The following is a 26,131-nucleotide window of genomic DNA, read 5'->3' as shown; positions in this document are numbered from 1 at the left end:
TTCCTCAGGGACAGCAACAAAAACTACATAAAGTTCGCTTGTTTGGTTGGTTGGGTTTTTTGTTTTGGTTTTGAAGATTTCTTACAGTGCTATGTTTACATCATTCCACCCCATCCTCTTAATTCCTCTCAAGTTTCCTAATCTCTCAAACTCATTATCTCTTATGCCTCTCTCACACACACACAACTTGCTGAGGCCATTTCGTGTTGCTCACATGTTTAGAGCTCACCACTTGAGATTGGGTTGAGTGCCAGGGTTCTCATCCCTGGAGAAAACTGATTCTTCCATTCTTAGCTCTCAGCTGCCTGTAGCTCTTCATCTGGGGGTAGGCCCTTGTGAGATCGCCCCATCTACGCTGGCATGTCAGCTGGTAGTGTTACTGTGCAAGTCTCATTGTTGAGATTTTGTGGGTGCCGCTTTCCTTGTCGTATACAGAAGATGCTCTCTCGGAACAGTTGCCCCTGAGCTGAGATGTAGTGGTCGTGCTGTAGATATATCTTTTGGGGCGAGTGCCACTTGGTCAGTTGTTGTCTGCACTTTGCATTTTGATTAGTAAGGACCCTCTGTGATAGTCTCCATCCACTGTAAAAAGCTTCTTTGATGAGGGGATGCGAGCTACACTACCTGTGGATCGATACTTAGAAAGAAGTTGAGAGTTACACTGGTAGTAGGAGACTCTCCTCTAGGGCCCATCACCTCACCAGTCATGGGTATCTGACTCGGTTTATCAGGCACAGATCCTTCCCCTTAGACCACTTAGACAAACTACATGACAGCTGCTGGTCATCCCCAAGATATAAGTGCCACTGTTGCACCTGTTGGGATACTCGCCTCGCTGGCCATGTGCTTTATAGGTGTCATAGCTGACTCTGTTGGTTGCTTTCCTCCCTTGGCAGCGCACATAACATGTTGGGATACTGTGGGAGCTGGTCATCAAGTGCAGGCTTCCATCAGTTCCAGCTAGGTTCCTCCAAGTCCTGTGTCTAAAGTATGTGGTGTCCTCAGCAACAGGGTCTTAACCTTCAAGTTCTGGAAGGCAACCAAGGGCGGTACAATAGTCCATATTGGTTTGGGAATTCTTTCTCTTATTTATTTATTTATTTATTTATTTATGTATTTATTTATTTATTTATTTATTTATTTATTTATTTATTTATGTTTTCAAGACAGAGTTTCTCTGTAGCTTTTGGTGTCTATCCTGGAACTAGTTCTTGTAGACCAGGCTGGCCGTTTTGGGAATTCTTCTAAACAAAGATTCTAAAAGTGTTTTGGGAAGTGATTATTTAGCTTACAGGGGGAAGGTTAGAGCATGGGTTTCAAGTTGTAAGATTTATTTTTATTTTCTGTGTGTTGGTGTTTTGCCTGTGTGTAGATGTGTATCTATGGGCACTAAGAACTAAACCCAGGTCCTCTGCTAGCAGGGAGGACTCAGAGCAGCTGGGCTGTCTCCAGCCCTACAGGTCAGATTTGCACTTAACTTTTCCCGTGTGTTAACCTCATACACGCTGAGGAAACATCCTACCACTCAACTGTACACTCACGTGTGTGAATAATTATTTGTGTTAGGCTGGATAGATGGCTCAGTGCAGACCCCAGTTCAATCCTCAGGACCCATATGGTGGAAAAGAAAATGAACTCCCACAGGTTAGCCTCTGACTTCCACGTGCATACCCATACAAAATAAGTATAAAAGTTTTTGGAAAATAATTTGGTACTTATGAAATATATTGTGATAGGAACCCGCCGCATGAGACATTGACCTTTGGAACCTATAGTTCTTAGGCTCCTGTGATGGCCGTGCATGGATTCCATGCTGCCCTGAGTGAGCAAGGACTGTGTCTTCTTATGCTCACTTGTCTTACAGAGGCTGTCTGTGAGACTTACAGACCTCAGCGATGTAAGCAGGTTGTAAGGGTTTAATGACAGAACACATTGCACTGCGGTTCCTGGTTTGCAGTAATCAGGGCGCTGTCCTAACTCCTGCGCTTCTGTGTCGGCATAGAAAAGGGCTGGCAGCTATAGAACAGAAGATAGGCTGTAGCTGTTTGAACTGAAGTGTCTGGGATCTCACTGACTCGGGTGTCATCAAAGCTATACCAGGCCTGAGTCACTGAGTTCTTGCAGAAGGCAGTGTAGTGTCCACCGTCCAGATCGCCAAAGTGGTTCTAGGAAAGAAAGGGTGTAAGACATGGTTTCTACATGCAAATACTCTGACAGAATATTAAAAATCACAAGGTCAAAAAAACTTTAAATTGTCTGTTGAACTGAGGAAATAGTTTTGTCAAGTCTTACCTAATGTCTGACTTCGAATTGCTTATATATTGTACTCGTTCACTCCTTAATAGAATTATAAACGAAGTTGGACAGTATGTAAGGTTTATAAGTTTTTATTTTATATATAAAATTTTAAATTATTTTAGAATAATGTATGTGACCAGGCAGTGATGGCACATAGCTTTAATCCCAGCACTCAGGAGACAGAGGCAGGAGGATCTCTGTGAGCTCAAGGTCAGCCCGGTCAACAGAGTGAGTTCCAGGACAGGCTCCAAAGCTACACAGAGGAAACCCTATCTCAAAAAAAAAAAAAAAAAAAAAAAAAACGGTAATTTCTGTGTATGGTTAGCCTGCATTTCTGCATGTGCACCACATAATGCCCAGTGTTCTTGGAGGCCTGAAGAGAGCATTGGATCCTTGGAACTAGAGGCACGGATGCTTGTGAGCCTCCATGTGTATGCTGGGAACTGAACCCTGGCTTCAGGTCTCAATGCTGCAATAGTAAAACTGAATAGCTGGCAAGAAAAAAACAAAAACTATGACTATCAAGGCATAAAATATATCTTAGCTGGCTTTTTTACAAAGTTTACTGACTCCTCATATAAAGGAAAGAAAATAACATCAAGTGATAACTTTAGAAATGCTTCCAGCTTGCAAGCCCTAACCCTGCATCTGTGAGCAGCAGGGAGGAAGACTTAAGGAGTCCTAAGGCACATACCTGTACTCCTCAAGCCCTGTAAAACCATTCATTCGCTAGCACTAGGCGTGGTAGCCGAAATCTCAACACAGGAGGCTGAGGCCCTTTGAGGATTGAGGCAGGACTTCCACAAGTTCAAAGCTTGGATCCTGGAGTGAGATCCTGCCTCAAAAAGAAACCGTCTATAGCTTTTTTTTTTTTTTTTAATTTGTGTGTTTTTCTGAGCACCATGTATGCTGGTGCATGCAGAGGTCAGAGGAGGGTTTGGGTCCCCTGGAACTGGAGTCACAGATAGTTGTGAGCCATTATGTGGGTGCTGGGAAACAGACCGAGGTTCTCTGTAAGAGCAGCCAGTGCTCTTAACCACTGAGCCATCTCTCCAGCCCCTTTCAGCCTTTAGGAGGTAGATACCCATTTATGTCTCCTTAATCCCCATCTTGTCTCTTCACATCATAAAATGGAGGAAGCAGATTGAAGAGCAGAGTGAGGTGGGTGGTAACCTGAGCCCTTGAACTGTGAAGCCACATAGGAGCCCTGGGGAGCAGGGCTGAGGGTCCAGACCGTAGACGCTGGACTGAGGTCTCCACGCCTCAGTGGAAGGACAGACTAAGGCACTGCCATCAAGCCTGATGACCTGAGCTGAGTTTCTGGAACCCACATGGTGGGAGGAGGACTGATCCTGCAGGCTGACCTCTGACCTCCACACATGCTAAGTAATCTTTCAAACATAAACCATTAGTACTAGGCATGGTGGCCAAAATACCAGCACAGAGACTGAATCAGGAGATCTTGAGTTGGAAGCCAGACTGAGCTAAGGGGGAAAACTGCCTGAAGAAGAAAACTAAGAACCCCGAAACAAAGCCTATGATGGGTGCTCAGGCCACCCGGTGTGGTGCAGATATTGTAATCTCAGTACTTGGGTGTGGTTCAAGACCTGCCTGGGCTACAAGAGCCTCTGTTTATAAATACTTTGGTTTTGGTTAAATATTTTAAGAGCTGGATAATATCCAGCAAAGAGAATGTGTGCGCCGGGACATGGAGTACTGATTGGTGGAACAAATGACACTGCCCCTGGAACCCAGGCAGACCTCGTCAGGTCAGGTAGACAGTCACCACATGTTCCGAGGTATAGCCCCAAGAGAAATCAGACTGTCCACACAAAACCCTGTGTGTGACATTAATGGTGACGGTCATAAAGTAGAGCCGTCCAAGGACCTCTCAATGAATGAATGGACTGTGATGTGTTTACATTGTACAGTGTTATTTGTCAACAAAAAGAAACGAGTACATGCTACAACACACGGAAACCCTTAAAAACATGCTGAGAAACAAACAACACTCGTGTCTTTACTGTGGAGCAGGTCTACAGAGTGAGCTCCAGACTGACATAGCTACATCTCAGAATTCTGTCCCAGAGACAAACCCAACATAAGGCAGTTTATGGTTCCGTCCGTGTGCTGTGCCCAAGATGGCACTCCTTGGCTGGTTGCCAGGCTGGTGGGGAGAGGAAACAGTAGTGGAGATTCGTTTAGGAATACTGAAGCTGTTCTAGAATGTGATTGTGGTGCTAATGGACAGCTATGTAAATATACACCAGAACCGCCGAGCCGTGCACACCTAAGTGAAGTTTCCAGTTATCCACATAAGTATTTTTAAGTCGGAAAGACAAAAAATAATAATTTACAGCCAGCCAAAAATTGAATGAATTTGTTGAATACAGACACACCACACACATGCACAAACACACACACACTATGTTTTGGAACAGTGCTGCCCATAGATCACAGATGCAGACTTTGTCCCCAAAGTGTGATGTGGTAGAAACTTTAGAGATGGGAACTTCTGAGAGGGCCTTAGGTCAGTGGGCGTGTGTCTCATCGTTGTCCTGCCGTGCCTCTGCTGAGGCATGCCAGGCAAATAAGTAGTCCCACTGCGGTAAGGTTAGGTTTCCCAGATTTAAACCTAGAGATGCACACATGCCAGGCAAGCAGTCTGCCACGGTAGCCTCAAACCTGTAGCAGTAAGAATACACAGATGTGAGACCTGTTCTCACACACACAAAACAAACCTCAGTAGGGCACGCTTAATACACACCTGAAGTCCCAGAGCCCAGGAAGCAAGTTCAAGGCTATCCATCGTGAAAGCGCAAGGACCAACTCAAGTTCAAGTGCTGTCCCACCATACAACAGAAAGCTACCAAGCACAACAGAGGTTTAAGGCGGCCACACTTCCCGCTGCTGCTGCTGAGCTGTGAACTGGAGCAACTTTGGAATGCCACCATCTGAGTTCCTAATGCTGGCATATGCATACCCAGCCACCAGTACCCCACTCCTAGAAATAGCCCCCAAAGGCCCGTGTACATCTGTACCACAGCAATATTCATGGTCTAGAGCACTTCAGACAGCAAAAGAGGCGGCTATGGTGACTTCACACAGTGGACCCTACCCAGTGGGCAGAATGAACTGTGTGTAGCAGTGCGGACGCCTTTCAGAACTGTGAGCAGAAGGACCAGATCCTAATGAGGACATCCTGCAGAATGCATTTGCATAAAGCACAAAAGCAGAGTTGCCGTGTTAGAGGTCTGGTTTCTGCACCCACGGAGGGATAAGGACATTTACACACGAATGGTAATGTCTGAGCCCTGTTTTCTGTTTTTGTTTTTTCAGAACGGTTTCTCTGTGTGTGTAGCCCTGACTGTCCTGGAATGCAGTCTGTAGACCAGGCTTAGCTTGAACTCAGATCCACCTGCCCCTGCTGGGATTAAAGGCATGCGCCATTACTACCCAGAATGGTCCCTGTTCCCACCTTGCCATTACTGCCCAGAATGGACCCTGTTCTTAGTGCACGGATGTGCTCACTGGACAGCTCGCCAAATGTCCTTCGAAAACAGTATTTTGGAGACAGGCCCAGGCTAGCCTCAAGCTTAAACAGGTGAAGGTAACCTTGACTTGGTCTTGCCTCTACCTCCTGAGTGCTTAGATTATAGGTGTGTACCCTGGTGGCAGTTGATGGTATGGTGCTGTAGATTGAAGCTAAGACTTTGTGGATCTTGGCAAGCACTCTGTCAACAGCCACCTCCCCCACCCAGCACCTCCCCACCCCCCAGTTTTTTTATTTGTATAAAAACGGGATTTTCTACAAGGAAGTTTAAGAAATGCCAGCACTCCCTTATACTGCCACAAGAAAAGAAGTGCATTGTGAGGTGAGGTACTAAGAGCACTGGCCATGAGCAGGAGAGCAAAGAGCACAGCGGCATAAACTCTATATCTACTCTGGCTACCCCAGCTCTATAGCAGGGTGGGGATGACAGAGACTGCCCACTCTCGGCAGTGTGGCAAAATGGCTGTCACCCTTGCCTCCACGGTGTTGGCCTATGCACTATCAGCCATATGTATTATGGTGAACCCAGCTAGTGGAAAGTCTGGTAGCCCACACACAGGCTTGCAGCTTAACTAGGTAACTGATCTAATGGGTGTCTTCACAAGTAGTTTGACTTTGGAAACCAGTTTCCATCCTCTTTCGACCATTTGTCAGGATGGCGTGGCCGGGAACCATCTGGATAAGGGACCTGTTGTCTCAGTGCAGTATACTATAGAAATCTCAGCATGGTTTATCTCCAGGGCCCCATAGACATTCCATTCCCCTGCATAGCTCAGTAGATAGCTGCATCACAAACCAAACAGCCCGGCTGTCCGACTCCAGCTCAGCCTCATTGAGTGGCCAACCCAGGTGGTGTGCCATGGTTGGGAGCAGAGAACCCTCTCAAGCATTGAAGAACCAGAGGAGCCTTCCCACAGAGGCCAGGCGCATGGGAACTAGAAGATTCTCACAGTACTGCATCCCTCTGGCCACGCCTCTCCCACAGTGCCGCATGTGAGTATCTGCTGCGCCACACAGGTGCAGAGAGGCAGCATTACCTTCCAGCAGAGGCAGCACCAAGTTTAGGACCCGAAGGTGCCTTTGAGTCTTATCTAGAGATAGCAAGTCATATTGTCAAGGTTTCTGAGCAGTAGACTCACCAGATGCCACATACTGACACCAGATGTAAAAAACAGTTGTGATTTAATGACCCGAAATTCAACCAGTAGACCTGAGAACTGCACATCTTCAAATCCAGGCAGAGAAGACAGAGAAGAATGAATGCTTCTGATAATAGAAGGCTCCAGAACCAAGGGACACTTTCTCCAGACAGCACTTAGGCGTAGCAACAAGACTGGGAATGAGCCTACCTCAGCATCTGGCCAATTCCAACAGACTGGAGATAGGATATGCTTCTGTTCGCAGTGAGACGGACAGTGGTGGCGATTTCAGAATAGTCTGTGTCTGTGAACAGTCTGCAGAATCAGCAGGATAGAGCTGCATGGCCCTGTTTATCAGTCAGTGCCAAATGAAAGGTGAATGGGAACATACGTGTGAATGTATGTGAAAATTATATAACTACAGAGCCACAGTAACAGAAACAGACACGCAGGTCAATAGAACAGAACAGGAGAGCCAAGAGTGAGCCCATGCGACTACAGCCACCTAATCTGTGTTTAAGATTAATATGTTACCCACAAGTATGTCTGCGCTGTGTGCATTCCTGGTGCCCATGGAAGCCAGAAGAGGGAGTTGGAGCCCTCTGGAACTGGAGTTACCCACGGTTGTGAGCTGCCATGTGGGTCCCTCTAGAAGAGCAGTAAGCACTAACCACTGATCCACCTACTTTTTGACAAAGATGCCAAAAACTCCTGCAGAAAAGACAGTATCTTCAACAGATGCCTTGGGGAAACAGCTACATGTAGAATGAAAGTAGATCCGTTCCCCACATACAAAAATTAACCCCAGACAGATCAAACCATTAACATAAAACCCCAAAATTAAAACTCCTGTTTGCAAAGGTGGGCGTATGAACAAGACATGAGCATGGGCAAGGCCCTCCTAACAGGACTTAGCAATTAGGAAATAACGCAAGTGGGACCTCATGAAACTAAATATAGCGCAGATGTGGCTTTACCCGGGGTGCTCGTCAACTGATGACAGATAATGAAAAGGTCCATCATGGTGAGCCGGACGGTGGTGGCGCACGCCTTTGATCCCAGCACTCGGGAGGAGGCAGAGGCAGGCAGATCTCAGTGAGTTTGAGGCCAGCCTGGTCTACAAGAGCTAGTTCCAGGACAGGCTCCAAAGCCACAGAGAAACCCTGTCTCAAAAAACAAACAAACAAACATATACATGATGAAATTCTATTCAGTACTAAAGGAAAAATGAAATTAGGAATCCTGCAAGAAAGTTGATGGAACTGGAAAATACTAAGTCAAGTGAGCTGAGCCAGGCCCAGAAAGACAAATACTGCATATGTAGATCTTCAGTTCAATTTTCAGATTTCTGTGTTGTCCTTTCTAGTGGGCTCCCCTGTTGAGGCGGTGAAACAAAAACCAGAAGGGGAGAAGTGAGTCCGGCTCGTAGGTTCTAACCTCGGCCCATCACTGAGGGAAGCTGGAGCAGGAACCTGGAGCAGGAACTGAAGCAGAGGCAATGGAAAAGCGCTGCTTACTGCCTTGCTCCTTCATGACCTGCTCAGTTTGCTTTTTTCATGACACCTAAGACCACCTTCCCAGAGGTGACACTGCCCACAGTGGGCTGGACCCTCCCACGTCAGGAAGGAGGAGACAGAGGATCCCTGAGGCTTGTTGGTCAGCTAATCTAGCTGATCACTGAGAGACCTTGTTTCTGAAGCAAGGTGGAGGGGCTAGGAAGATGGTTCAGTGGTTAAGAGCACCTGCTATTCTTGCATGGGACCCAAAATCAATTCCCCCACACCATCACTGGGCAGCTCACATCTGCCTATAACTCCAGTTCCAAAGGCTATGACACCCTCTTCTGGCCTGCAGAGGCATCTGCAATTGTGTGTGTCCGTGTGCGTGCACACACACACACACACACACACACACACACAATGGAAAATTCAAAACTGTCAAAGAAATAACACGCACCTCTGACCTCCACACACAAAGGCACATGTGTGCACATGTACCATGAACACTTATATCTCCCTCCACGGACACACCTTCTCAAAGTGTCACAGCATTGTTCTAGGCAATAACTTTTTAAAATTGTGATCCCGAAAACACAGGCAGCAAACTTAATAGATGATGGAGTTGCACAATAAAGACAACTAGAGGGTAGAGGGAAGACCCACAGAGCGCGAGAAAACATTTGCAATCCGTTTATCTGATAAGGATTAGTATGCAAGATATGTAAGAAAACAACTCGTGCAAGAAACATCAAGGATGCAGGGCTTCCACAAAGACGCACACAATGCCTGGTCCACGGAGTGACCAGATAACAGTAAAAACGAATGAGCAACCTGGAGTAGAACCTAGGTGAGGGGCTGGAGAGAGGCTCAGCGGGTAATGCCCAGTGCTCTCCCAGAGGGACCAAGCTCACAGCCACCTATACCTCCATCTCCACGAGATTCATTGCCCCCTTCTTGCCTCTGTGGTCACTGTACACATAGGGTACACACACACACACACACACACAACTAAAATAATAAATATAAATCTTTAAAAACAAGACAGCCTTGTAAATTCCCACAGTCAGCCAGGCGTGGTGGCACACACCTGTTACCTCAGCCTTTGAGGAAGTGAAGGCAAGTCCCCAGGAGGGAATTCAAGACCAGCCTGGGTTTTATGGGACCTTGTCTTAAAAAATAAAAAAGGTTTCCAGAAATGACACTATAAATACAATTATTAAAATGATCGTTACCTTGGATGTACCAATTCTTAAAAATAGTAAGTGGAGAGAGAGAGAGAGAGAGAGAGAGAGAGAGAGAGAGAGAGAGAGAGAGAGAGAGAGAGGAGAGTGAATTCCAGTGAATTCCACCCTCTTACCCTCTTTCAGGGCTCACCCAGAACCTTCCCCTCTAGTGTGGATGAGTCGCTCAGACAGAGTGCACACCACACAGCAGCCTGCTGGAGTGTGTGCTGCAGGGCAGGAGGGGCCTGGGGTGAGGGAGGCCGGGAAGCTGCGTTTCTAACAGAGGCTCTGATGCTCTGGCTTTCTTGTGCTCTGGCTACTGTAGCCAGGTTCCAGCCACCTTTCCTAGCACCATGGACTGCAGTTTGAGAGATGCTTATCTCTTGATGCACCAGCAATATGCCACAAGCTCTATGTCCCTATCTCTTCCTGAGCTACCAGTGCCTCAGCTAATAAGTCTGAAAATAATAGGAACTTTTTAGATACTTGGAGTGATTTTCACATAAATGTGCATCTTTTCTTAACACACATAATTTTTAAATATAAGCTCCACTTTTTTTTTGGTGAAGATTTTCCTGAATCATGGGGTTGGAGAGATGGCTAGCGGTTGAGAGCACTGGTTACTCTGGCTGCTCTTCCAAAGGACCTGGGTTCAATCCCCAGCACCCACATGGCAGCTCACAACTGTCTGTAACTCCTGTTCTAGGGGATCTGACACCGTCATAAAGACATACATGCAGGCAAAACACCAGTGCACATTAAAAAAAAGAGAGAAAAAAAGATTTTCCTGACTCAGAACGGGATACAATGAGAAGTTAAAAAAAACTAAGATCTTGGGACATAGCACCTTTGAAACTCACTTTAATTAGCATCTCCATCTGATGGGAGAGAGGAAGACGTCACTGTGAATGCGGGAGTGTAGGGAGGCAGCTGTGTGGAGAAGGGTAAATGGTACAAAGGAGACAGATGGCCTCCAGGGGAATAAGGGAGCATGGTGCAAGTCTGAGGGTGATTCTGAACCATGGAATGCAGAAGACTAGACATAATGCCCTCCCCTCTTTTTTATTTTATTTTTTAAATTTTTTTGAGACAAGGTCTCACTATGTAGCCCTCACTATCCTGGAACATACTACGTAGACCAGGCTAAACTTGAACTCAGACATCCGTCTACCTCTGCCTCCCAAATGCTGGTGGTGTATGACACCACCCCCACTTCATTTTTTAATATACTGCTGAGCAGTAAGATGAACTGGCAGATTCAATTTCAGCTTATCAGAGGGTCCTGTGGCAGGACTGCACTCTGGAAGGACCCCCACCCTCAGACACAACAGCTTACACCATGACCCAGGAGCCCAGAGAATGATTCTCTGCTCGGTTGGTTCCTCCGGGAGATTCTGGACAGGGGTGTGGTTAGGACTCTGCACCAATCACAGCCGACTTAGAGCCAAAGGGAGCCGCAGGGACGGGCTTCAGCCAGGCATGGAGTCCTGGGACTGTTAAGTGCCTAGTGTGGGAGTGCTGGCTGTGAAGTGCTTCCCGATTACACAAGACAAGCTAGTAACACAGGCCTGACCTCTAGGGGTGCACGTGGCCAAGACGCATAGCAGAGGCCGCCAAATGGAGGAGGGAGGAGGGCAGAGGACGGGTGTTCTATTCCCCGTAAACTCACCACCACCGCACAGAGGTTGTACTTCGGATGTTTCCGGAAAATTGGACAGATGTAAGGAGTGAGGTCCAAGTTGGTGAGTGGGTAAAGGATTTCTGTTTTCAGCTTCCGCTTTATCTTACCCTGGATGTCAAACCTGGAACAATAACAAACGCATGAAATTCAAAATACGTTTGCGAGCCACTTGTGAACGATGTCCACAGGCCTAGACACATCCCATGTACAATTAGGGTAATTTTGAGATGATTATCTGGTATGTAAATTACTTCCTCCTTGAAATATATTTATTTAGAAATGCCAGACCCTTCAGCCTCAGCAAGCCCTGCCTGGTGGGGAGAGAGCAAGGCAAGCACCTGCCTGGGGTGGGGGTTGGGGGGATAGCACAAAAGCTGTCCCGGAGATGAGGCATGAGTCAAGCCACCTCTGCTTCCTTCTCCTCTCCTTCCCTCCTCCCCCATCTTTATCTCCCTCCTCTCTATCTCCCCTCTCCATCAGTCTCCCCAGAGTCTCACTGTGTAGCCCTGGCTGCCCTGAAACTGTAGAGTCCAGGCTGGCCTCAAATTCAGAGGCTTGCTGTCTCTCCTTCCAGAGTGCTGGGATTAAAGGCACATACCACCACACCTGGCATTATCTTAGTGTTGGCGCTGTTAGCGCCCCGGTTTCCAAGCTGAGATCTAAAGCTAAATGGAATGTTTTAGAAAGAAATTCTGTTCACATCTTTCACAATAGAAGTCACCAAATCTAAGCTCATACCAGAATCATTCAGAACCTTTAAAAACAATATTCACGGGCTGGAAAGATAGCTCAGAGGTTAAGAGCACTGGCTGCTCTTCCAAAGGTCCTGAGTTCAATTCCCAGCAACCATGTGGTGGCTCACAACCATCTGTAGCGAGATCTAGTGACCTCTTCTGGCCTGCAGGTGCACATGCAGGCAGAACACTGTATACATAATAAATAAATCTTAAAAAAAAAACAATATTCACTCAGAAAATGTGCTGATTTAGGTATGAGGCAGGGGGATTACTAGATGAGATGGGTCATTCTTAGGCCATAAAGCAGGAATGCCTATTCCTGAAAACTAAGGGAATGCCCTGTGTGGTGTTTTGAATGAAAATGACCCCCTTAGACCCATAGGGATTGGCACTATTAGGAGCTGTGGTCTTATCGGAGGAAGTATGTCACTGGGGGGTGGGCTTTGAGGTTTCAGCAGCTGAAGCCAGACCCAGTGTCACTCTGTCTGCTACCTGAGGATGTAGAACCCTCAGCTACCTCTCCAGCACCCAGTCTGTCTGCACACCACCATGCTTCCTGCTATGATGATGATGATGGACTAAACCTCTGACCTGTAAGCCAGCCCCAATTAAATGTTTTCCTTTATAAGAGTTACTGTGGTCATGGTGTCTCTTGGCCGGCAGCAGTGGCACAAGCACTTGGGAGGCAGAGGCAGGCAAGTAGTCTCAGTGAGTTCAAGGCCAGCCTGGGCTACAAAGCAAGTTCCAGGACAGCCAGGACTGTTAAACAGAGAAACCCTGTCTTGAAACAACAACAACAACGAGTTGCGTGGGCATGGTGTCTCTTCACAGTAATAAAGCCCTAAGACACCCTATGGCCTGGTCTCCTAGGCCGGGATCACCCCCAGAAACATGAAGAGCTTTATAGACTGGGTGTTCATGCTACACAATGGAGCAACTTTATTCATGTCTGCCCAGACTGAAGGCAAGGCCAATGGCCACCAGCTGGCTAATGGAGAAATAACCATACATCTACAGAAGGGATGAAAACAGAGCCATGGCAAGGACCTGCCACATCCACACCCGGGCCGCCTCAAAGGCATCGCGTCAAGAGAAAAGAGCCAAACTCAAAAGGCTAAAAGCGGCATGATGCAGGGCATTCTAAGAAAGGCAAATCTGTAGGACAGACGACAGATTAGTAACCCGTGGGGAGGGCTGTGGGGATGGGCCAGGGGTAAAGGGGAGCTGAGTTTACATGCCCAGCACCCATGCCACTGCCGGGTACCATGTGGGCCACCTGTAACCCAGTTCAGGCTGGCTAACTGGACTGTCCAAATCGGTGAGCTCTGGTTGGAGCCAGAGACACTGCCTTGATACCTGACAGTGCCTGAAGAAGGCACAAGACATCAGCCTTGGCCTGCATCCTTGCACACACAGCACCCCCCACACCGGCATCCACCTGTTTTCCTTTAATTCCCTGGGCTCATGGCAAAGGGAGAGAATGGTGGTAAAGAACTATTAGGGAATTTTCTGGAGTGACAGGTGCTGTTGATACGTTGGTTGCAACAGATATCATTGTGTGCATTTGTACAATTTCATAGACAAAATACGTTTTATACGTGTAAGTATATCTTTCTTTTTTATACATTTTTTATTGATATTTATTGAGCTCTACATTTTTCTCTGCTCCCCTCCCTGCCTCTCCCCTCTTCCCTTCAATCCTCCCCCAAGGTCCCCATGCTCCCAATTGTAGGAGATCTTGTCTTTTTCTACTTTCTACTTCCCATGTAGATTAGATCTATGTAAGTCTCTCTTAATGTCCTCATTGTTGTCTAAGTTCTCTGGGATTGTGGTTTGTAGGCTGGCTTTCTTTGCTTTATGTTTAAAAACCACCTATGAGTGAGTACATGTGATAATTGTCTTTCTGTGTCTGGGTTACCTCACTCAAAATAATGTTTTCTAGCTCCATCCATTTTCCTGCAAAATTCAAGCTGTCATTATTTTTTTCTGCTACACTGTGTAGTACTCTATTGTGTAAATGTACCACATTTTCCTTATCCCTTCTTCGATCGAGGGGCATTTAGGTTGTTTCCAGGTTCTGGCTATGACAAACAAAGCTGCTATGAACATAGTTGAGCAAATGTTCTTGTGGCACAATTGAGTGTCCTTTAGATATATACCCAAAACTGGTATTACTGGGTCTTGAGGAAGGTTGTTTCCTAATTTTCTGAGAAATCGCCACACTGACATCCAAAGGGGTTGTACCAGTTTGCATTCCCACCCACAATGCAGAAGTGTTCCCTTTACTCCACAACCTCTCCAGCATAAGTTGTCATCAGTGTTTTTGATCTTGGCCATTCTTTCAGGTATAAGATGGAATCTCAGAGTTGTTTTGATTTGCATTTCTCTGATAACTAAGGAATTGAACATTTCCTTAAGTGTCTTTCAGCCATTTTAGCTTCTTCTGTTGAGAGTTCTCTGTTTAGGTCTGTACTCCATTCTTTATTGGATTATGTGATCTTTTGATGTCCAATTTCTTGAGTTTTTTTTTTTATATATTTTGGAGATCAGCCCTCTGTCTGATGTGGGGTTAGTGAAGATCTTTTCCCATTCTGTAGGCTGTCTTTTGTCTTGTTGACCATGTCCTTTGCTTTACAGAAGCTTTTCAGTTTCAGAAGGTCCCATTTATTAATTGTTTCTCTCAGTGTCTGTGCTGCTTGGTTATATTTAGGAAGTGGTTCCCTGTGCCAATGCGTTCAAGTATACTTCCCACTTTCTCTTCTATAAGGTTCAGTGTGGCTGGCTTTATGTTGAGGTCTTTGATCCATTTGGACTTGAGTTTTGTGCATGGTGATAGATATGGGTCTATTTTCATTCTTCTACATGTTGATATCCAGTTAGGCCACCACCACTTGTTAAATATGCTTTCTTTTTTCCATTTGATATTTTTTGCTTCTTTATCAAAAATCAGGTGTTCGAAGATGTATGGATTGATACCCAGGTCTTCTATTTGGTTCCATTGGTCCTCCTGTCTGTTCCTATGCCAATATCAGGCTGTTTTCAGTACTGTAGCTCTGTAGTAGAGTTTGAAGTCAGGGATTGTGATGCCTCCAGAAGTTCTTTTATTGCACAGGATTGTTTTGGCTATCCTGGGTTTTTTGCTTTTCCATATGAAGTTGAGTACTATTCTTTCAAGGTCTTTGAAGAATTTTGCTGGGATTTTTGATGGGCATTGTGTTGCTCTCTGAGGTCCCAGACTCATCCCTGGCCCCACCGAGATCTCTGTTTCCTGCCTATTCCCTTGGAGGACCCAGATTCACTCACACCCAGACTGGCAGAGGTCCTGGCTCAGGCCTAGTTCCTGGGAGGTCCTAGACTCTCGCCCAGGCCCACGGGGGTGTTGGCTTAGGTCTACTCCCTTGAAGGTCCCGGATTCACATCCAGACCCTCAGCGGTCTCTGAGTCTGGCTCACTCGCTCAGTGGTTACTCCCCTGTACCTGTTTTGGTGGAGATCATTGACTCTGGATCTGGTCGCTGGCTCAATCCTGATCCACCTGTGTCCCGGGACTGGGTTTGCTCCTGGCTTCTGCTCCTGGTGGAGCTTGTTCTCTCTGTGTCCTAGGTAGCTGGTTCAGTCCCACTCCGGTTAAGGTGGAGATCACAGCCTCTGAGTCAGGTTGTTGGCTCAATCCTGAACTGCCTGTGTCCCAGGATTGGGTTGGCTCCCAGAACTGGATTTGCTCCTGGCTTCTGCTCCTGGTGGAGCTTGTTTCCGTAGGCCCTCTCTGTCCTAGGTCAAGTATATCTTTCTTAAGAGATTCGCTTAAAGTTTTATGTATGTGTTTTGCCCTAGTGTATGCGTGTATACCACATGAGTGCCTGTTTGCTCTTGGAGTCAGAACAGGGCTGTGGATCCCTGGGAACTGGAGTTATAGGTGGTGGACCATGATGGAACCAAACCCTGGCCCTGTACAAGAGCAGCAAGTGCTCTTAACTGCTGAGCCATCTCTCCCGCCCTTACGTAGATATATCTTAATATTAATAAACTCAGAGCTAAATCTCCTTAATGGGCCATAGAATGTGGCTTGAAGGGACTGTGTGCAAAAGTACACCAGTGGAGGTCAGAAGGCAACTTGCAGGAACTGGCTCTCGCCTCCTGCCACCACGTGGGTCCCAAAGGTCAAATTTAGGTCATCAGGTGAATACCCACTGAGCTATCTCTCTGGCCTTCAACTTATTTACTTACTTTTTAAAATGATTTATTACTTATTTTTATTTTATGTGTGTTGGTATTTTGTCTGCATGTATGCATGTATGAGGGTATTGAATCCCCTGGAGCAAACAGTCATGAACTGCCACATGGGTGCTGGGAATTGAACCCCGAATCCTTCTGGAAGAGCAGCCAGTGCTCTTAACCATTGGGCCATCTCTTCAACCCCTCAACTTTATTTCTAAGAAATATATTCTACTAACATATGACCATAGCATGAGTGAGTGAGTTAAATGCTATCTCAGCATTAGTGATTGATGGGGGAGGACCCAGCCCAAGGGGTGGTGTCACTTCTGGATTGTTGGTCCTGAGCTCTACAAGAAAGCAGGCTGGGCAAGTCATGAGGAGCAAGCCAGTAAGCAGCACCCCTCCGTGGTGTCTGCTTCAGTCGCTGCCTCCAGCTTCCTGCCCTGTTTAAGTTCAATATCAAAAAGCAAGAGCCAGTGGTGGTGGTGCACGCTTTTTTATCCCAGCACTCAGGAGGCAGGTGGATCTCGGAATTTGAAGACAGCCTGGTCTACAGAGTGAGTTCTAGGGCACCAGGACTACACAGAGAAACCCTGTCTTGAAAAACAAAACAAAACAAAAAGATGGGAAATTACAAGTATTGGTGAGAGAGAGAACTCTGGGTCCTAGCGTTTATCCTGTGAGAACACAGTGGACGCAGCCAGGATGGAGAAGCCAGGCTGTCCTCAGAGGACCTCATGCTTAGGGACAGAAAGGTGGTGTTAACTGTAGCTATTCGTAGTCACTTAAAGATAAAAACAACCCAACTATCCCTCATTAGGTGAATGAATACAAAGGGAAAAGGCACACACACCAGACTTATTAAACCACAAGAGTATTGCCTACAACATGGATAAACCTTAGAAAATGTTCTGATAGCTGGGCCAGGTATAGTGGCTACAGCCAGTAGTCTTAGAACGCTGAGATGGAGACAAGAAGATAGTCCAAGCCCCCTTCCAGCTACATGAGCTCCTTCTTCAAATAACAAAATTTATGCTAAGTGAAGCCTACCAGACACAAAGGACAGTGTGTCTTGTTTTTGTTGTTGTTTATTTGCTTTTGTTTTCCAAAACAGGGTTTTTCTGTATAGCCCTGGATATCCTGGAACACACTCTTGTAGACCAGGCTGGCCTCGAACTCACAGAGATCCACCTGCCTCTGCTTCCAGAGTGCTGGGATCAAAGGCGTGCGCCACCACTATCCAACATCGCTGTTCTGGTTAAAGTTACTGTTGCTATGATAAAACACCATGACCAAAGAAACTCGGGGAGGAAAGGGTTTACTTGGCTTACGCTTCCAAACTACAGTTCATCAACGAAGGAAGTCAGGGCAGGACCCCAAACAAGCAGGTCAGGAACCTGGAGGCAGGAGCTGATGACACAGAGACCATGGAGGGGTGCTGCTTACTGACTTGCTCCTCATGGCTTGCTCAGCCTGCTTTCTTACAAAACCCAGGACCACCAACCCAGAAGTGACGCCACCCACAATGGGCTGGGTCCTTCCCCATCAATCACAGATTAAGAAAATGCCCTACAGGCTTGCTTACAGCCTGATCTTCTGGAGGTATTTTCTCAATTGAGGTTCCCTCCTCTCAGATGACTCTAGTGTGTGGTGAGTTGATATAAAAGCTAACTAGCACAAATGATCCCTTGTCAACTTGACACACAAACACATCCCTTATCAAATATAACCTTTCCAGGAGAAGCTCCAAAGCCACAGAGAAACCCTGTCTTGAAAAACCAAAACCAGACCAAAACAAACCAAAACAAAAACAAATATAACCTTTCCTTCCTTGTGGCTCTCAATGTCTCATATCAATATTACAATATAAAACACATTACACACTTCCCACCCTGACCCCTTCAATCCTTGGGTTTCAATTGCTACTAAGGCTGCACCTTCACCAATTGCCTCTCCTGGTCTCGTGCAGCTCCAACCTCAGCTGTTCTCCATGAGCCCTTTATGGCTTCAAACCTATTACCACCTGGGTGACTCTTACACGTGACCAAGTTCAACTGTAAGCCCAAAGTACAACTTTGGCTGCCTATGGAACACAGCCTCTGCATGCTGACTGTGGGGAACCCCTTCTCCGTTTTACTCCCAGTGGCGCTGGTCTCTGAAGGCTGGTACCGTCTCACTCCCAGTGGCGCTGGTCTCTGACGGCTGGTACCGTCTCACTTCCAGTGGCGCTGGTCTCTGACGGCTGGTACCGTCTCACTTCCAGCCGACCGCCATCATTTGTCACAGAGGTTTCACTTCTGTGGTCCTGGATCTTGTTCATCACAGCTGATGTTTTCAGTCCCAGCTGACCAGAACCAGAGTTAATTCAACACAGCAACTATGCAACAGCCCCGACAGTCTTTACATAGCTCCCAAACGTCCCTCTGGAACTTCACAAGCCAGGCCTCCACAGACTCCTGTGCTCTCAACATTCTTACCTTCCAAGCTCCTACAGAACAGCCCACTGGGCTCTCAACACTCATTGGCTTTTCTAGTCCAAAGGTCCAAAGTTCTTCTACAGTCCTCCCCAACACAGCATGATCAAGTCTGTCACAGCAGTACCCCATTGTCCTGGTTCCAAGTTCTATCTTAGAGTTACTACTCCTCTAATGAGCATCATAGCCAAAGCAACCTGGGGAGGAAAGGATTTGCTTGACTCACCCTTCTAGATTTCAGTTCATCATCAAAGGAAGTCAGGGCAGGATCCTGGAGGCAGGCGCTGTTGCAGATGCCATGGAGGTGTACTGCTTACTAGCTTGCTCTTCATGGCTTGCTCAGCCTGCTTCCTTACAGAACCCAGGACCACCAGGCTAGAAACAGCACCACCCACAATGGGCTGGGCCAATCACTGATAAAGAAAATGCCGTACAGGCTGGAGGCATTTTCTCAATTGAGGTTCACTCTTCTCAGGTGACTCTAGCTCATGTCAAGGTGAAGCAAAACTAGCTGGCGCAGCTACTCTAGTGAAAGAATAGGAATAAATCTACAGAGACAGGAAATACATTAGAGAAGGAGGAACAAGGGAGAGGGAGAATGTGAAGGTGTTGCTTAATGGGTTTGGGCTTCTGTTTGGGTATTGAAAAGTTCTGGAAATTGTGGCAATGGAAATTTAACATTGTAAAGGTAATTAATGCACTTGATCAAAATGATAGATTTTATGTTGCATATATCTTAATAAAAGAAATTACATATTAAATTGAAATCCAATCCAGCATATGAACTGGACATTTTGTTTCTCACTTGCCTGACAGTGGGGACTACGCCCCCACTTGGCCACTGATTTTAGAACAATAGATAAACTATGAGTGTGTGAATCACATCTCAGGAAACCTGTTGCATGCCATCCACCTACAAGATGTCAAAATCCGCATACCTTTTTAGGTGAAAAACAATTATTTTTGGTGACTTGGAAATGGTGGCCCTCACAGCTGTTTCTTGCTTGATTTCACAAAAGGAGCAATGGATTTGGTTGTTCCAGGTCAAGGTGTCTTGTTGGAAAAAACACTGGAGACAGTCCTGTTGGGGGAGACAGAGAGCATTTGCTGACCTGGGATCCCCGCTGAACTTAGAAGAAAGCAGGGTTGTAGTTGCTGATTATTACAGCACACTGGAGGTTGAGGCAGGAGGATTGTGAGTTTGAGACCAGCCTTGTAATACAAGAAGACTCTCTCTCTCAAACAAGCACACAAACAAAACCATAAAACGTTGAAAGAGCTATGTCCCTGTGCTTCTGGGAGTTTTCCTAATGAACAGACCCAGAAGTCATGCCCATCACCAGAGCCCTGTAAAATCTACCTAGCAACCTTTTTTGTTTTCAGAGTTGGAGCTGATGGCTCACACCTCTAATCCAGATGCAAGAGGAGCTCTTCAAGTCAAGGCTAGCTTGCTCTGCATACCAAGTTCCAGGCCAGCCAGAGCTACACAGTGAGACCCTGTCTCAATAATAATAAATAAAAATCTGCCTAGCAACTGGTGATGCTTCTCACTGTGCTGCTGAGACGGGCTAGGTTCTTTTTCCACAAATAAATAATCTATGAATTATCACTTTAACTTTTCTGGTTTATTGCAGAATAATACAGACTTTGAAATGCCGAGTAACAAATCAGACAGCTGTTTTCTATTCTAAATCTGCTGACACAATGTGGGGGTCTGAAATCAATCGTATCTCATGGTTTGGGAGTGACAATTCACAGCAGATAAATTAGAGCGCACACCTGAGGAGATGAGGTCTCTAGCCAGGCCCTGCTTCTGCAAGTTCTTCACTTAAGAGGAGGAGGAGGGCACATACTGTTTTTATTAGAACTGCCAGTGCTTCCCCCAAGAATCTGGAAGTCTTTTCAGTAATCTTGAAGCCGTTTGATCAAATGGGAAACAAAATAAAAAGTAACAGGGTTCTGCTTCCCTACTGTGGACAGGAAAACTGTGGCCAGCAGATGTTTTCACAATCTCAAAAGAAAACTTTGTGTAAACTCCTGCAAGGAAAGAGTTCCCTGATTCCTGATTGTTCCTAGACAGCCACTTTTTCCTACACCCAGGACTCCTCTCTCTCCTCCCACCACAGCCCACAGCTTCCACCCAAAGTCTAAAAGAGTCCGAGGGGCTGGGGAGATGGCTAAACGATTAAGATCCATTGAGGATCCAGGCTCAGCACCCATGTGGTGGCTCACAGCTGTTTGTAACTTCAGTGCCCTCTTCTGGCCTTCTTGGGCACCAAGCATGCACATGGTGCACACAAATGCATGCAGATAAACATGCATACACTATATAATCAAAAGAAATCTTTTTTAAAAAGAGTTTATTATAGCTAGTCCTAGCCTTAAACTATGGCCTGTGGAGGTGTGGGCGAGTCATAAGGGCTCCATAAGAAATCACAAATTCCCCATCTCAAGAGACTTTATAAACCTCGCCCAATATGTATAAGTGAGGCTTTGTCTTGAATACATTTAGAAATACAACCAAATTCACAGTAACTATTAACTATAGGTTGCTTTTCAAAATATTAATGATATTGCTGTTCATTCATGGACTTCTTTATTTATATCTTTAAGGCATACAACAGCCATCCTCTGCTAAAATTGTAGGGAATAACAGCCATGACTGTAATCGCAGGATCTGAGAGACTCAGGCAGGGTTACTTGAGCCCAGTGTCCCAGGCTAGCCTGCCCGACACAGCAAGAAAATCCTGTCTCAAAAATAAGAAAATGGGGGCTGGAGAGATGGCGCAGAGGTCCCGAGTTCAATTCCCAGCAACCACATGGTCGCTCACAACCATCTGTAACGAGATGTGGTGCCCTCCTCTGGCATGTGGGCACACATGAAGGTAGAATGTTGTATACATAATAAATAAAAAAAATCTTTTAAAAAAATAAGTAAATGTATTTGGAACTAGGGACTCCTTACCTGAAGTGAGCATTCATATTCAGATGGGATGGGGAGGGAGAGGACGGTGAAAACTTCATTCTTGTTGGTGCAGGTCTCACACTTTAAACACGTGATGCGGTAGTTGAGCTGTCCTTCAAAGAGCCGCGTGATGATTGACGTCTCACTGGCCACCACCTTCCTGCAGGATCTTGAAGCAGATCTCTTCTCGTATGCTCTTCTGCCGCAGTGCTGTGTAAAGCGACAGATTCCTCTTGGTCATCTAGTGCTTATAAAGCCAGCTAACACAGAAAGGCTGTTCTTCCTATTAGAATGATACATTTTGACCAGAAAAGAGTTCCTTTTGATCCAGCTGGAACACTAAGGCCTTGGCAGCATCTGCCACGTGTGACACCTGATAACTCAGCTATTTCCCTTTCCAGATGAAACTGAAGAGTGATAATCATCGTCCCAGTAGGAGAAAAGGTACTTCAAGGAGAGACATTTGCGTCCTCCCTTTGGCTAACAGAATTCTGAAAATAATGGTCCTTGGGATGTTGGATTGCTGTTCTCAGGGCTGAATGAAGCCTGGTGTGGGTGGAGGAGGAGCTGGGCTCCCGAGAAGAGATTAAACACAGTTGCAACACTTTGTCAGACTATCTTGTAAGAAAGATAGGCTGCGAGACAGTGATGGCTCGGTGAGGGCAGGACCCCCTTGACCAGACTCCTATTAGTTGTGCATACTTCAAATCACCTATTTAAACCTAAACCCCATGTCAGTACCCCAAAGTTGACTTGGGGATCACTGAACCTCTGTTTCTCTTCCCAGTCCAGCCACTCTGGGTCTTTCCAGTGTTTCTGTCTCTAATTGTCTTTACAAGAAGGTGGGGGGGTTACAGAGAAACAAAAACCAAGAAGGTGGGGGCTAAACCTCTGTAGACCAGGCTAGCCTCAGATTCACAGAGATCTGCCTGTCTCTGCCTCCCGAGTGCTGGGATTAAAGGCTTGTGCCACCACCGTCCAGCACAAGGTTTTCACCCTTTGAAAGCATTGCTAACAATTTGGCAAGGTAGGCAGGCACCTGCAAGCAAGTCGGCCCTAGAGAGAGGCAAGGTTCAACAGACCCCATACAGCCCTAGAACCGTTTCCCGAGGGGACTTTGGATCCTGGGTTTCAGCCAGCATGAGCTGCTTTGGAATCGAATTTAGCAAAGAGAAATGTATGTTTCGACACTTTGCCTGGGCTTTGCCTTCTTGTTGGCTTAGAGGCTTTTCGAAGTGCTTGATTTCATTTGGGCTCTTATCCCTTGAATGTCTGAGCAAACCTGGAGTACTGTTGGGTCATTGGCCATTGCCATATACCAAGGAAGGCTGGAATGTATTTCAGACCTCTTCTGTAACACCTGCATTTGGAGAGGGGGCTGAGGCAGGAAGACTATGAGTCATATACCTGCCTGACACAGAAAGACTCTGTATCATAAAAAAGGAAGTATTAAAAGAAAAATTATTTTAGGAGCCGGAGAGATGGCTCAGTGGTTAAGAGCACTGACTGCTCTCCCAAAGGACAGGGGTTCAATTCCCAGCACTCACATGGTGGCTCTTAACTGTCTGTAACTCCACTTCCAGGGCCTCTGATGCCCTCTTCTGGCCTCCATGGGACCCTGGCAAGCAAGTAGCACACAGACATACATGTGCATAAAATAAAAATTTTAAAAAATTGAAGTTAAAAAAGCAAACTAATCAATAAACAACAAATATCCTAACCTGGACATTTTCCAAAGGACCGCACGCACGCACGCACGCACGTACGCACGCGCGTGTGAAGCAGATGTTTCTGATAAAGAAGCACATCTAGCTCAAGGCGGTTGTTTCTTACTTTTTTTTTTTTTTTTTTTTTTTTTTGTTTTTGTTTTTCGAGACAGAGTTTCTCTGTGGCTTTTTTGGAGCCGGTCCTGGAACTAGCTCTTGTAGACCAGGCTGGCCTGGAACTCACAGAGATCCTTCTGCCTCTGCCTCCCCAGTGCTGGGATTAAAGGCGTGCGCCACCACCGCCTGGCTTCTTACCTTTTTCAAAGCTTCATGAAGTTCATTGAGGACGTAAATCAGGAACTCCTGTGCATCTTGCTGTGTCTTTTTCAGAAAAACTGGGTAAAGGCTGCCAAGAGCTGACAGAAATATCTCTGGTGAGACACAGTCTGAGTCCCCAAGCCACATATCTGTCATCAGGTAGGCAAAAGCCGTGGTGACCTCACTGCAATCCCTGGGAAGAAGAGAGGAAGGGCAACTAGTCCCCGCTGATTCATGAAGAGCGGAGCCAGTTGTGGGGGATTGGGACCTTGCCACCGTCAGTTCTGCCTGCTGCCCGCACCCTCTGCCCACCCTTGATGGGTTACCGAGGGACCTACAGTTCCCCGGGCAGGCACAGCCCTTCCATCACCCCGCCTCCGGGAACTGGGGGAGCTGGGGGCGGGGCAGAGCTCAATGAAGAGCGCCTCTTACTTCTGAAGAGCTGTGACGTACTTTCCCGAGAGGAAGTACTCCACCAGTGGAGATATGCTGCAGAGGCATTGCAAGATGGCGTTCATGTAGCAGGTGTTGCCCAGGTTCCGCAGTCCTGTCACGCCCTGCAAGTGTGGCTGGCTCTCAGACTCCTGAAGGCAGGCATGGTCTGCACACTCTGAACTGCGTGGGCCACACACATGGAAGGAAAGTGTTTCCAGGGAAGAGAGTAAGTGCAAGTGACAGCCAGGCCCTCTCCACAAGGAAATAAAGGAGTTCTTTTGTGGCTGGCAGGCAAGGTCTTGTAACCTAGGCAGTCTCTGAACTGACAGTCTCTTGCTTCACATTCCAGTCTGCGGTTACCTGCCACCAGCTTGGCAAGGCGGGGTGAGGGGTGAGGGGGTGGGGGGGTTTGCTTGTTTTGTTATGAGATAGGGTCTCCCTATGTAGCCCTGGCTGGCCCAGTACTGGCTTTGAAGACCAGGCTGACCTTGAACTCACAGAGATCCCCCTGCCTCTGCTGGGATTAAAGATGTGCGCCACCATATCGAGAACATGATACAAACACATAGTAAGAACATATATATTCATGTTAAGAACACAAATGTGTATATATGCAAACACGCATATATACATACATAGGGGAAAGGAGAGAGAAAAAACTAGACTCATATCCTTACTGTGCTAATGACTAGTTATTATATATTTATCATCTGGGTTCTTTTTTTTTTTTTTTTTTTTTGGTTTGGTTTTTCAAGACAGGGTTTCTCTGGTTCTGGCTGTCCTGGAACTCGCCCTATAGACCAGGTTGGCTTTGAACTCACAGAGCTCCACCTGCCTCTGCCTCTTGAGTGCTGGGATTAAAGGCGTGCGCCACCACCCTGCAGTTGTGATTTGTGTGCCTGCTCATTTATAAAATAGAAACAATGAGTGGGGTCATGTGCCTAATGTGAGGCTCTGCGTTCGGTGCCCAGCACCTCTTCTCCCCCCACCACAGGAATGCTCCACCTCCCTTGTGGGTCAGGCGTGGGCCACGCTGGGTACTTAGCCTAGGTTTCATAGTAAACGGTAGCTTTGAAAAGAATACAACCGGGGCTGAAGAGATGGCTCAGCAGTTAGGAGCACTTCCCACCGTCGGCGTGGCAGCTCACAACTATCTGTAATTCCAGTTGCAGGGGATCTAATGCCCTCTTCTGGCCTCTAAGGGCACTGCTTTGGTGCACTTACATGCCGGCAGAACATTCATACACATAAAATAAAAACAAATCTTTAAAAAAAGTACAACGACTTACTTAGAATGGGTTAATGGTAAGGGGTGGGATTGGAACATCTGCCTGACATGCAGATGAGACGCGCTGCAGGCGCGAGACCTCCCTTCCCTTTTATTTGCTCTATCATATATCATCAGGGCCACTCAACACCTTCGTCCTTTACGATTTTCCTTTCCATGTCCTGAATCTAAAGTTGGTGTCCCATGATACAGTGCCTCTCTCAGGACCTCTGCTCAGTTACACCCGTCTGAAACGTGCTCACTGGTACATGGAGGGTCCTTTTCACTTTTGCTCACTGATGTCACCAGAGGCCCTGGACTGACTGCTTAGGAAGTACATGTATGTTACCTCTTTGGGGGTCCTTCATGGGTCAAATCTGGCAGAGCCCTCCCAAATGCAACGCGTGCCCCGACTCCTGGGGGCAAGACTCTGCCCCCATTCCTAAGGTTATCTACAAAGGCACAGTACATAGAGGCTCACAGGACACGGTAGATACCGAAGTCATCTGCTGGGTATGGCCGGTGAGAAGTCATTTTAGTGGGAGCACGTTGGATTTTCGCTTCTACTCAGGAACTAAATTTGATCCTTTTAACTTCATTTCTCCAAGAGTGTTTCCTT

General features: G+C 46.6%; 1 protein-coding gene across 1 annotated transcript; it reads right to left on the bottom strand.

The window, feature by feature from the left end:
• Window positions 1-1,973: 1,973 nt before the first annotated feature.
• Window positions 1,974-26,046, bottom strand: Usp50 (ubiquitin specific peptidase 50). Its single transcript, XM_038329232.1, has 7 exons — window positions 25,994-26,046; window positions 24,243-24,425; window positions 23,808-24,003; window positions 21,787-21,996; window positions 19,760-19,902; window positions 11,382-11,514; window positions 1,974-2,165 (listed from the first exon to the last, which is right to left on the bottom strand). The coding sequence occupies exons 1-7, from the start codon at window positions 26,044-26,046 to the stop codon at window positions 1,974-1,976; spliced, it is 1,110 nt and encodes a 369-aa protein (XP_038185160.1).
• Window positions 26,047-26,131: the final 85 nt, after the last annotated feature.

The sequence above is a fragment of the Arvicola amphibius genome, chromosome 5 (genome assembly GCF_903992535.2).
Source record: "Arvicola amphibius chromosome 5, mArvAmp1.2, whole genome shotgun sequence".
NCBI lineage: Eukaryota > Metazoa > Chordata > Mammalia > Rodentia > Cricetidae > Arvicola > Arvicola amphibius.
This window is presented reverse-complemented; position numbering and strand designations above follow the sequence as displayed.